The 13,754-nt window shown below is 37.3% G+C and overlaps 1 protein-coding gene across 2 annotated transcripts in view; it reads left to right on the forward strand.

Moving 5' to 3' along the window:
• The window catches only part of ewsr1a (EWS RNA-binding protein 1a), a 155,703-nt gene that overhangs the window by 30,255 nt on the left and 111,694 nt on the right, over positions 1-13,754 (forward strand). For both annotated transcript variants that reach the window (XM_039769926.1, XM_039769925.1), the window contains exon 3: positions 7,025-7,076. In XM_039769926.1, coding sequence (XP_039625860.1) covers positions 7,025-7,076 — 52 coding nt within the window. The remainder of the gene's footprint in view (positions 1-7,024; positions 7,077-13,754) is intronic.

Consider the following 13,754-nt stretch of genomic DNA (forward strand, 5'->3'; position numbering starts at 1 on the left):
ACAGACCTTCATTCCTCTCCTTTCTAGAGCATATCTCCACCTCTACAGGATCTCCTCAACCTGTTCCCTACTATTGCTACAGATCACAATGTCATCAGCAAACATCATAGTCCACAGGGACTTCTGTCTAATCTCGTCTGTCAACCTGTCCATCACCATTGCAAATGGTGCTCTTTCTTGGCATGAAACCATACTGCTGCTCACTAATCATCACCTCACTTCTTAACCTAGCTTCCACTACTCTTTCCTATAACTTCATGCTGTGGCTAATCAATTTTATACCCCTGTAGTTACTACAGTCTTGCACATCCCCCTTATTCTTAAATATCGGCACCAGTACACTTGTTCTCCACTCCTCAGGCATCCTCTCACTTTCCAAGATTCCATTAAACAATCTGGGTAAAAACTCCTAAACACCTCCCTGCTTCCACAGGTATGTCATCTGGACCAACGGCTTTTCCATTCTTCATAGCTGTCATTACTTCCTCCTTGATAACCTGTTGCACTTCCTGATTCACTATCTCCACATCATCCAACCTCTTCTCTCTCTCTCGTTCTCTTCATTTATAAGCCTCTCAAAGTACTCTTTTCATCTGCTCAACACACTCTCCTCGCTTGTGAGTATGTTTCAATCTTTATTCTTTATCACCTTAACCTGGTGCACATCTTTCCCAGCTCGGTACCTCTGTCTAGCCAATTGGTACAGGTCCTTTGCTCCCTCTTTAGTGTCCAGCCTCTTATACAACTCGTCATATGCGTTTTCTTTAGCCTTCACCCCCTCTCTCTTGACCTTGCGCTTTATCTCCTTGTACTCTTGTCTACTTTGTGCATCTCTCCGACTGTCCCACTTCTTCTTTACCATCCTCTTCCTCCGCATACTCTCCTGTACATCCCCATTCCACCACCAGGTTTCCTTTTCCTCCTTCCTCTGTCCAAATGTCACACCAAGCACCCTTCTTGCTGTCACCCTTACTACATCTGCTGTAGTTTCCCAACTGTCTTGTAATTCTTCACTACCACCCATTGCCTGTCTCACCTTCTCCCTAAACTCACTCTCTTCCTGTTCTTGATCTCCGACGTCATCCTACAGACCACCATCTTATGCTGCTTAACTACACTTTCCCCTGCCACTACTTTGCAGCCTTCAATCTCCTTCAGATTGACTCTTCTGCATAGGATGTAATCTACCTGTTTGCTTCTTCCTCCACTCTTGTACGTCACCCTATGTTCTTCCCTCTTCTTAAAATATGTATTTACCCCAGACATGTCCATGTTTTGGCAAAATCCACTATCCTCTGACCTTCTTTATTCCTCTCCTTGACACCATACCTACCTATCACCTCGTCTCCTCTGTTCCCTTCACCAACATGTCCATTGAAATCTGTTCCAGTCACCACTTTCCGTCTCTTGGGTATACTGTTCATCACTTCATCCAACTCACTCCAAAAATCTTCTTTCTCATCCATTACACACCCAATTTGCTGGGCATATGCACTAACAACATTCATCATCACACCTCCAATTTCCAGCTTCATAGTCATTACTCTGTCTGACACTCTTTTCATCTCCAGAACACTCTTGACATACTGTTCCTTCAGAATAACCCCTACTCTATTTTTCCTCCTATCCACACCGTGATAGAACAATTTGAGTCCACCTTACTCCCCTTCCATTTAATCTCTTGCACGCACAATATATCAACCTTCCATCTCTCCATCATATCGGCGAACTCTCTCTCCTTACCAGTCATACTGCCAACTTTCAAAGTTCCTACCCTCAGTTCCACTCTCTTTACCTTCCTCCTCTCCTCCTGCCTCTGGACACGTCTCCCCCTTCTTCCTCGGCCAACAGTAGCCCAATTTCCGCCAGCACCCTGTTGACTAACAGTACTAGTGGTGGTCATTGTTAACCCGGGGCTCAATCGATCCGGTATGGAAATTTGTATTGTCCGCATATTGATTTGGCAAAATTATACACCGGTTGCCCTTCCTGATGTAACCCTCCCAATTTATTTGTACTTGGGACTGGCACAAAGTAACACACTCGTTTGTGCATCCCCTGTGGATGGGTTGGTTGCGCTGATTGACACATTTGCAAAACAAAAGATGCTAATGGAGAGGTGCGAAGGAATTTAAGGGAAAAAAAACATTTGGAAGTGGTCTCCCCTAGACTTTCTTGTATACTCGGATATGGGGATGGATATCTGAGGAGTAAACTGCAAGACAATGATTATAATTTTAGATCATGTACATTAAAGAATTATTAACAACAAATCACAAATTAATATATTTAACAATTATAAAAGTAAAGCTGAATAAATGGAACTCTGCAGATGCATGAATAAATAAAAAAAACAAACAAACAAACAAACAAAAAAAAGAGTATGTGTTCAGGTAAAGTACCACTTCCTAACCCAAAAGTTGATAGAAATATACGTTTCGTACCAAATACATGTATGCAACATACTTAAATTATTGTGTTTACATACACACAGACAGACACAATTCCAAAAATAGTATTTTTGGACTCGGGGAGGTCTAAAATATTGACATTCATCAAAATCTTAAAATGGAATTTTTAGAGGGTTCCAATACTTTTCCCATACTTGGTGTACGAAAACGTCAGGGAGGTCTAAAATGTCGAGATTCATCAAAATTATTGGATGATTACAATACGTTCCATATACTTTGTATATGAGAAAGTAAAAACAAAAAAATAAACCACATAACTGCTTTGGCAGAATAAATGTTACTGCAAATGTCTGTGGTGTTTCTGAACAATCTTGTGCCGTCCTTTTTAATAGTGAGATAAAAAGATAAGATGTCATTCCCTTATTAATTAAAGGTGTTGCTGAGTAAATGCAAAATATACATTCAAAAAACAAAAGCCAGTAAAATAAAAGGAGAAAGTGACAGTTCATTGTAAGTAATAGGGAGAGGGGTGGCTGATCCTGGTATGTATTGACAAGGAACAAATTGATCTCCAAAGACATTGTTTTTCATCTTCATGTATTCTGTGGTAGCATTGTATTTGATTTTGTGGTCATCTTCATCTATTTTGACTTGACTTTAAAATAAGAAATGTACAATATAAATACAAATGCAACAAATGTCTAATTCACTTTTCATGTCTAATACACAGGAGCTAATATAAACAAAATCAATTGCATGCAGGTCTAGGCTAACCCTACTTACTCAATTGCTAAACTGTTTCAGCTTACTTTTGTAGTTGTTGGAGTAAGGCAACCTAGCCTTTGATTATTTAGAAGATTTAGGTCAGGACTTTGACTATGTTCAAAGCCATTCAAATAGCTTTAGCTTTGTATTTGTGAATTTCCCCTTGGGATTAATAAAGTATCCTATCTATCTATCTATCTATCTATCTATCTATCTATCTATCTATCTATCTATCTATCTATCTATCTATCTTTCTTTCTTTCTTTCTTTCTTTCTTTCTTTCTTTTTCTTTCTTTCTTTCTTTCTTTCTTTCTTTCTTTCTTTCTTTCTTTCTTTCTTTCTTTCTTTCTTTCTTTCTTTCTTTCTTTCTTTCTTTCTTTCTTTCTTTCTTTCTTTCTTTCTTTCTTTCTTTCTTTCTTTCTTTCTTTCTTTCTTCAATGTCTTGTTAAAACATAAATAACTATCCAGGATTCAGATCTGTCCAGACTTAAGATTTTCTATTTGTATATTTAGCTCCATCTGTTTTACATGGCGGCTGGTCTCTATCAGTGTAGTTCCACAACATACTTAGAAGCGGAGTTGATGTTTTACAGTATAAGTGCCTTTCCACGTTACTTGTCGATTACCAGTAATAGAATAATTTTAAAATACTTTTTATCTCTTGCTCTGCTTGTACCTTCAGCTCCTTTCACCTGTATCTTGGTGTGTTTGAACCTTTTCTGAGCAGCATTACCTCTCTTGAGCATGTTCTTGTAAAGACTACTTCACCAACTATATCATTATTTTCGAGCAACCCTTCTCGCTTCCTGCCCTCTTTCCCTACCAGTCTTTGAAAATGACTCTCTGAGAGGCACACAGACCTTAGTGTATTATTATAAAGTTGATAAGATGTGGTCCATTTTATTTTTGCTTTTATCCATACAGTGCTTGGCATTAGGCCCAATCCTACAGTTGCTTTATCCTGGGTATAACATTAATCTGCATTCAGTCCTGTAAGCAGGTCCTCCAACCGACAGGGAAAACTTAGGGGTTGCTGGCAGGATTTATTAAAAAAAAAAAAAACACTTTAGTACACCATAGAACTTTTTTCCACATTGAATCAGAAGTGTGTGTGTGCCTTTTCTGAGAAATTTAAGATTGGACTTCATTTGGACACTTTTTACAAATATGGCCTTTTTTACCTTTGTCCATTTTGTCAATGTGAACCTCATGTTTTTGGTTGGATATATAGGTTGTTCATTTGATCTGGTAATATGTAGGGCCCTATGGAATCGGTTTTATTTTTTCAGAAATTCCGGTTTACTTTTCCTGGTTTGGATTTTTGGGTTTTTAATTTTTTTTTTTTTTAAACTGTAAGAAAGTAGTAACAGCTACAACAAAACGACCAATGAAGAAATGGCACTTTACATTCCTTTTAATGAAACCGCACGCTAGCACAACTGAACTTTTATTTTGCAGTTCCATTCATCAGGTAGGAGCCCAGATCCTCCATGATGCTGCATGCTGATACTGCAGTTGGACAGCGAGTGCCCTCCAGAAATATAGGAGCTGTTACTAGTTTGATGCATCCTTCTGAGATGAAGGTTACGAGCGACCCACTTGTAAGGGCTTGTTGCATCTGAGGAAAAGCCTGCTGTTCTTCCCAGGTTTGTAGGTGCCGAGTTTTTAGTGGAAGAGTCAAATTTGGACCTTGCTTACCTCGTCACCGTGAAGCAAAACATTTCTTAAGTCCCGAAACATCATTGTTAATTTTTAAAAGGGAACCCTTTAACAACCAGTACCGTTCACTAATAACATTTTTCTACAGGAAAGATTTTAACAGATTAATTTACACAGGTATTTATCCGTTAAGTGATTCACAGTAAATACATCACATACAATTAGAAATGCCTATATAAAAAGAATTATCATACAGCCAAATAGTTCTCGTCATAGTGATTGGTGAGTATATATGTGGTCTCGGCTATTGGTTTCATCAACTGCAACATAAATTTTCTTGCCACGAATTTTCAAAGAACAGCTTCCATATGTTGTTCAAAGACACGGGGCAAATGAGTTTGACAAAGACTGCTCTCGTTTTCTGGCAGTGCACCTCCTTATTTATAATGCTTAATAAAGAAAGGACGCATCTTTGCCATTTTTCGAGCGGTCTGACTCACATGGACACAAACTGGCGTCTAGCATCTGACAATTTTGTTGTTTCCTCTATTGCGATCTGAAGGGGATCACTTTTTGATCTTAATTTCTCCTTGTTTTTGAGATGGGTTTTAGTTTTGACGTGGTCATTGCAAGTATTGTTTCATGCCCAGTCTTTGGTATGCTGGTGAAACTTGCAGAAAAGTTGTCCAGAATTGTGAAAGTCGCTGGGATATTGTTGTGCCCTTAATTTTGCAGATAAGCTTGTGTTTCTTAGTTTTTTTGACTTAGCTAGGGTAATCTGATACTGCTTGCTTCGACATTTGTGTCTATTCACGTGCCTTTAACAAGAAAACGTACAGGAAACATGCACACAAACAGAGGAACGACTGGATTTCTACAAGAATTACATTCACTTCAAAAACAACAATAGTATAGAAAATAGTAGTAGTATAGTAGTAGAAAATAGTATCTGAATGATAGAACTGCAGATTATTCAATCATTTAAGTTATTGGGAATTTTTGTAACAGTCACCCCTTCAGTCTTTAAATTCCACACATTTTGCTTTTTAAATCTAAAATCCATTTTTAAGCGATAATTCCGTGCTTCTTTCCATGTTTTCCACATTGTGGAAATCATAGGGCCCTAAATATGCACCTAGTCCCATTCTTTGACAGCCTCGTCCTGTTCAGATATAGCTGCCCATTTTTGCTGATTCCTGTTGTCGTTGCTCATATAACTCATCACCCTTATACAGTAGTAATAGGTTTGCTGGGAACATGCGATGGTGGTGGTTTCTACGACATTGGCATGATTTAGCAACACTAGTCTAGATGTAGTCGGGACTTTGGTTTCCCGTCAGACACATCGATTTATCGTCTTTTTCACTTGTCCATTGCCCGCAACGCAGAGTTATCTGTCGTTAGCATTACAGCTGTAAACTTCATTTGTGTGGCCCGAACAATTGCAAGAAAGTCGCTACCATGCTACTGTTTTTGATATACAACATCAGAATAGGTTGATGAGACCACTTATTTTTAAATCCTTATTTAAAATCCGTATTTTTTTGCCAGTTTTTAATTTTTTCTTTCTAACACTAACATCTGGATTGAGACACAGACGGTGGATGCTTAGTAGCATTTGAAATCATTTTACATAATTCTCCTGATTTGTGTCTTTATTGCATTTCTGGGGAAATTTTTTGTCATTGCACTGCTTTGTGTGCTGTGACCTATGGGATAATCTTGCAAAGGCACATACTAAACCTTTCAAAAACAGATGAGTTCTGTTTAAATGCATACAGGTAAATTCCAGTCAACAGATCAACAGATGGCAACCGGTTAAGGCTACAGTATTTTTTTTTTTTTATTATTATATGGGATTTAATACTTTTTTCAAAGTTGGATTTTTTTCAGTGTCTATATTGTAGCACAGTTGTATACTCTTCAAAAAGGATAGTTTAGTACTTTACCCAGTCCTCTGCTTCCTAAAAACAAAAAATATACTGCAAATATACATAAAATGTCTAGTGAAATGTTTCAATTACATATCTCCAATATTGCTGTAAGGGAGATGATGCTGGATAAATAATGTTCCTTAAACTGGATGCACATTGCATATGATCTGGAATATTTTAAAAGTATATTTTTGTAAAATTATAAAATGGTGTTTTTATTTGTTTTCTTTGTTTTTTTTTCCCTGTTTCTTTAAGGTATGGTACCTATGCTGTTCAGCCAGCTCAAGCCTATGGACAGACCATACAGGTAAAATACACAAAATTGTAAGCATTTTCTGTGTAAGCAATACAGTTTAATTTCAGAATTTTTATATTGCACATTTGAACCAAATGTTTTTGATGTATACCTAATTCAACTAATTCTTGTATAGTTTTCTACACTAAACATATAGTTTCAGAACAATAATATTTACACATGCGTGTAAATACTGGTCTGGCAAATATATATACACGGTGCATAGATAAGCATACATCACTTCAGTGTTGATGGTGTATTCATTATCTGCCTTAACTACATCTATAGTGTAATTAATATTTAAAGTTTGACATTTAGGAGCTATTGAGCTGATATAATTTGTGGCAGATTGGCCAGTGAGAGGAGGAAAACACATTTCACTCAACCAGTAAGTCAGTGTTGAAGTGACACAGAAGAATGCAAAGACCATAAGTAGTAGCTGTCAATTGTTTTTAACCCTTTTGCAGTATTGGCAGTATAATCCGCAAGTTTACCGAAGATATGCAATGTTAAAGAAATTGATCTTTAAGATGGATTTAAATGCATATAGTAATGTGGTATCAAAGATGGAACATTGCTACAACAACAACATTTTCATACAAATTTTCATTTTCATACAAATAGCGTAGCTCAAAGTGCTTTACATGATGAAGAAAGAGAAAAAAGACAAAGTAAGAATTTAAATCAGAGAACACTAATTAACGTAGAATAATAGTAAGGTCCGATGGCCAGGGAGGAAAGAAAAAAACGGCTGGAGGAAAAAAAAAAAAATCTGCAGGGGTTCCAGGCCATGTGACCGCCCAGCCCCCTCTAGGCATTCTACCTAACGTAAATGATCAGTCCTCATTGTATTCAGGATTCTCATGGAAGGACTTGATAATGATGGTCACGTGGACTTCTGGCCTTTAATCCATGAATGTAAGGACATCATGGTGCTTTGATTAGGTGGTGGTGGCGCAGGTTGCCACCACCGAAAACCAGAAAAAGAACAGAAGGGAGAGTAGGGGTTAGTACGGATTTTGGAGCCACCATGAATAATTAATTGAATATGCAGAGCATCAGGATTAAATTAAAATGAAGTTATGAGAAAGCCATGTTAAAGTAATGTTCTTTTAGCAAATTTTTATAATGTGCTCCACCGTATCAGCCTGGCGAATTCCTATTGGCAGGTTACTCCAAATCTTAGTGCATGACAGCAGAAGGCCGCCTCACCACTTCTTTTAAGTTTAGCTCTTGGAATTCTAAGCAGACACTCATTTGAAGATCTAAGGTTACGATTTGGAATATAAGATGTCAGACACTCCAATATATAAGATGGAGCGAGAGGCTTTGTAAACCTTAAGCAGTATTTTAAAGTCAATTCTGAATGACACAGGTAACCAGTGTAGTGACATCAAAACTGGAGAAATGTGCTCAGATTTTCTTTTTCTAGTTAGGATTCTAGCAGCTGCATTCTGCACTAGTTGCAGTCGATTTATGTCTTTTTTGGGTAGTCCTGAGAGCAGTGCATTACAGTAATCTAGTCGACTAAAAACAAAAGCGTGAACTAATTTCTCAGCATCTTTCAATGATATAAGAGGTCTAACTTTTGCTATATTTCTTAAGTGAAAAAATGCTGTCCTAGTGATCTGATTAATATGTGATTTAAAATTCAGGTTACAGTCAACAGTCACCCCTAAATTCTTTACCTCCATCTTGACTTTTAATCCTAATGCATCAAGTTTATTTCTAATAACCTCATTATATCCATTGTTGCCAATCACTAAAATTTCAGTTTTTTCTTTATTTAGCTTGAGAAAATTGCTACTCATCTACTCAGAAACACAAGTAACAACAACAACAACAACAACATTTATTTATATAGCACATTTTCATACAAACAGTAGCTCAAAGTGCTTTACATATTAAAGAATAGAAAAATGAAAGACATAATTATAAAACAAAATAAATCAACATTAACATCGAATAAGAGTAAGGTTCAATGGCCAGGGGGGACAGAAAAACAAAAACTCCAGACGGCTGGAGAAAAATAAAATCTGTAGGGATTCCAGACCATGAGACCGCCCAGTCCCCTCTGGGCATTCTACCTAACATAAATGAAACAGTCCTCTTTGGATTTAGGATTCTCACGGAAGGGCTTGATGATGATGATGGTCACGTAGACTTTTTCCTTTTAATCCGTCCATCATTGTTGGAGCATCATGAAGCTTTGAGTAGGTGGAGGTGGCGCAGGCCACCACCACAAAGAAACCGGAAAAAGAAACAGAAAAGAGAGTAGGGGTCAGTACCGATTTTAGAGCCACCATGAATAGTTGTTATGATGAATTGAACATACAGAGTATCAGGATTAAGTTAAATTACGATTAAAATGAAGTTATAAAAAGGCCATGTTAAAGTAATGTGTTTTCAGCAGTGTTTTAAAGTGCTCTACTGTATCAGCCTGGCGAATTCCTATTGGCAGGCTATTCCAGATTTTAGGTGCATAGCAGCAGAAGGCCGCCTCACCACTTCTTTTAAGTTTTGTTCTTGGAATTCTAAGGAGACACTCATTTGAGGATCTGAGGTTACGATTTGGAATATAAGGTGTCAGACATTCCGATATATAAGATGGGGCGAGATTATTTAAGGCTTTATAAACCATAAGCAGAATTTTAAAGTCAATTCTGAATGACACAGGTAACCAGTGTAGTGACTAAACTGGTGTGATGTGTTCTGATTTTCTTTTCCTAGTTAGGATTCTAGCAGCTGCATTCTGCACTAGTTGCAAACGATTTATATCTTTTTGGGTAGTCCTGAGAGGAGTGCATTACAGTAATCTAGTCGACTGAAAACAAACGCGTGAACTAATTTCTCAGCATCTTTCAGTGATATAAGAGGTCTAACTTTACTTATGTTTCTTAAGTGAAAAAATGCTGTCCTAATGATCTGATTAATATGTGATTTAAAATTCAGATTACAGTCAACAATCACCCCTAAGCTTTTTACCTCCGTCTTGACTTTTAATCCTAATGTATCCAGTTTATTTCTAATAGCCTCATTGTATCCATTATTGCTGATCACTAAAATTTCAGTTTTCTCTTTATTTAACTTGAGAAAATTACTATTCATCCATTCTGAGATACTAGTCAGACATTGTGTTAGTGAATCAATAGAATCAGGGTCATCAGGTGCTATTGATAAGTACAGCTGTGTGTCATCAGCATAGCTGTGGTAGCTCACGTTGTGCCCTGAGATAATCTGACCTAACGGAAGCATGTAGATTGAGAATAACAGCGGACCCAGGATAGAGCCTTGTGGAACACCATATTGGATATCATGTGTCTTCGAGTTGTAATTCCCACAACTAACAAAATATTTTCTCCCTGTCAGGTAGGATTCAAACCAATTTAAGACACTGCCAGAGAGGCCCACCCATTGACTAAGGCGATTTCTAAGAATGTTGTGATCAATGGTGTCAAATGCAGCACTCAGATCTAAGAGGATGAGAACAGATAAATGGCCTCTGTCTGCATTTACCCGCAAGTCATTTACTACTTTAACGAGTGCAGTTTCTGTGCTGTGATTTGTTCTAAAACCTGACTGAAATTTATCAAGAATAGCATGTTTATTTAGGTGGTCATTTAACTGCATAATGACTGCCTTCTCTAGAACTTTACTTAAGAAGGGCAGGTTAGAGATGGGTCTAAAATTTTCAAGAGCGAGGGTCAAGATTATGTTTCTTAAGTAGGGGTTTAACTACAGCAGTCTTAAGACAGTCTGGGAAGACCCCAGTATCTAGTGACGAATTTACTATGTCCAGAACATTATCAATTAGCACGCCTGATACTTCTTTGAAAAACCTTGTTGGTATCGGGTCAAGGGCGCAGGTGGAGGGTTTTAATTGAGATATTATTTTTTGTAAATCAGGTAAATCTATCCTAGTGAAAGAGTTTAATTTGTTTATAACAGGATGTTGGGGTTTAGGGGGATCCTTAGTGTTGGGGAGATATACTATGTTATTTCTAATATCATTAATTTTTTGATTGAAAAATACAGCGACAGCCTCACAGGTTTCACTGGAAGCACTTAGGAGGCATTCCTTTGAGCTACCTGGGTTTAGTAGGCGATCAATTTTAGAAAATAAGACTCTGGGATTACTAGCATTGTTATTTATAATCTTGGAGAAATAGCAGCGTCTCTCAAGACGGACAGTGTTATTGTATTCTGTTATTTTGACTTTTAATATTTCGTGGTGGATAGTAAGTTTAGTCTTCCTCCATTGACGCTCAGCTCTACGGCATGTTCTCTTTAAATCAGACACTCTTTGGGTCTTCCATGGTATACCAATGCTAGAAGATTTTTTAACTGTCTTTTCAGGTGCAACTATGTCAACAGCAGCTCTCACCTTAGAATTAAATCTTTCCACCTTACTATCTACATTGTCCTCGCTTTTGTAGTTCGCACTACAAACGGACTGGTTGCTTACAATGTTTGTAAATTGAAAAATTGTAAAAAAAATTTGTTAATTGTAGATTTTCAGCAACGTTTGCTGGCCTTGTAGTTCAAGTTACTGCCTTATGATGTAAGTTGGCTTGTTCTTGGAATTTTAGGTGGGACATATCTTCACTTGTTCAGGGATGTAGGAGTTAATAATTTCTTCTAAGCTAAGAGGCTGAATCCATTTAGAGATGGATCTTGGGTTATGCTTGCAAAATCTCATATCCTTTCTTTTCAACTGAGTATCTGCTGGCTTGCATTTTGTACTTGTGATTGAAGCAAAGTAGTTTTGATGTGAGCAAGTGCATAGCAATAATCACTGGTGTGATCCATGTACCCATTGGTTTCTTTTCAAATTTTTTGCCTTTATATTTCAAACTAATGAAATTAGATGATATAAAGAAGGGAAATCTTACGTCTGAAGATTGAGTCATGTGTAGCGGGGCTACATAGTAGTAATAGTGTTGTCTGTGTTCGTACCACATGTGTCTTGTTTCCATCGTCCCGTTTACTGTTTGTGTGTATCAGTGAATGCCGTCCCTGTAAAGGGGGACGGATGATGGAAGGAGACCGCAGCCCCAAACCTGGAAAACACCGGTTTTCAATCAATCAATTACATTCGTCACAGGACTATAAAAACAATCAAGAGGGAACGAAGAGAGGGAGGAGAGAGAGAAGGAGACTTTCATTATACGACCACGAACCACCTGTACCTGCTGTATTCCACATCGCGCATTTCCATCCAGTTTGTTTTTCATTCCGCTGGACTTACTTCAACACCCTCATCACGAGAGACCCCGGGGTCGGATCGTCATCCACCACCGCCGAGGATACATGGTGAGGCTGTTCCATTTTGTTCCGGGAATTACAAACACTCCATATATCAGTTAACCAGTCATCTGCAGACTCAAGTTCACGACCGTTCATTTCCGTGTCTCATTCATTTTTTTTTTTTATTTGTGTTGTTTGTTAAATGTTACAAGGGCAAAGGAGGGGTTGTTATATTCATATAGGGATTTGTCACGGTGTTGCTTTGGTGGAGGGATATTTATAATTTGTTTAGCTATTCTGTTTCATTTAATACAATTTATCAGTTTAAGTTTACATATCTGCTTTTCTTTTGTGCTTATTTACACCGTTGATTGTGGGGAAAAGTTTAATTTGATAAAGGTACGGCTTGATTAGATTCAACCTCAGCAATTAATCCAGGTCACAGGTCTTGGAGATGTAGCTGCCGGCCGGGTAAGGGGTCGGCCATTACACATGGATTAAAGAAAACTAAAACTCTTCCATTTTTGAGTTGATTGTATTTTGATTTGCCTTTCTACTCAGTGGTAGCAATCGCTAAAACTTATTTCTGAATTCAAACAGAAGTAGATATCAACAAAGTAGATATATATATATATATATAATATAAAATGTAAAACATTTGAGTTAAATACAGCTGTGTGTCACATCAATAAAAATGAAAGTTTTATATTGTCCTGAATTGCATCTCCTAACGGCAGCATTTACAGAAGAAAAAATTAATTTGTCCCTGAAGAGACCACTTGCCTATTTGCAGGCAGGACTAAGGAAGTATAGTCTTCTGATTTCTGCATATAGTGAAAACAATTTGATAGGACAGTTCAATGAATTTCTAAAGTCTTTGTAACAGAATATTATGAATAATATTGTGAAAAAGCTGCATTATAGTCTAAAAGCATTATAAGGGATACATCTCCATTATTGATCATGGTTAAAGTACCATTTTCAATATGAGGTTAAAACTGTTTCTGTGCTATGGCTTGTGAAAACTAGGATGTTTGTAAAGATTGCATATTTTTAAGGTAAGAATAACAATTTTATCTAGAACTTTATTAGGAAACGACATATTGGGAATTGGGCTGAATCATTTCTTTTTTGGAGATTTAACAATGGCTACTTACAAAGAATCTGAGACCATCCCATTTACCAACCATTAATTATGTCAGGTACTCATTGTACTTTAGCAACCGTTATGTCAGGTATTTGTTGTGCAGCTATTGAAAGTAAGGTTTTCAAGAAACTGGTGTAAATGGCAGGTGTAGATTTAATTTTTGGAAAGACTACTTTTCAATCTCTTTGCAACTGATGACAGTCTTCACCCAAAACTAATAAGAAAGATGTATAGTGATCAAAACAAGCAGTGCCTAATATATTAAGGGCAGTGACATTAAAACCAAACAAGTTCTT

This window comes from Polypterus senegalus, chromosome 11 (genome assembly GCF_016835505.1).
Source record: "Polypterus senegalus isolate Bchr_013 chromosome 11, ASM1683550v1, whole genome shotgun sequence".
NCBI lineage: Eukaryota > Metazoa > Chordata > Cladistia > Polypteriformes > Polypteridae > Polypterus > Polypterus senegalus.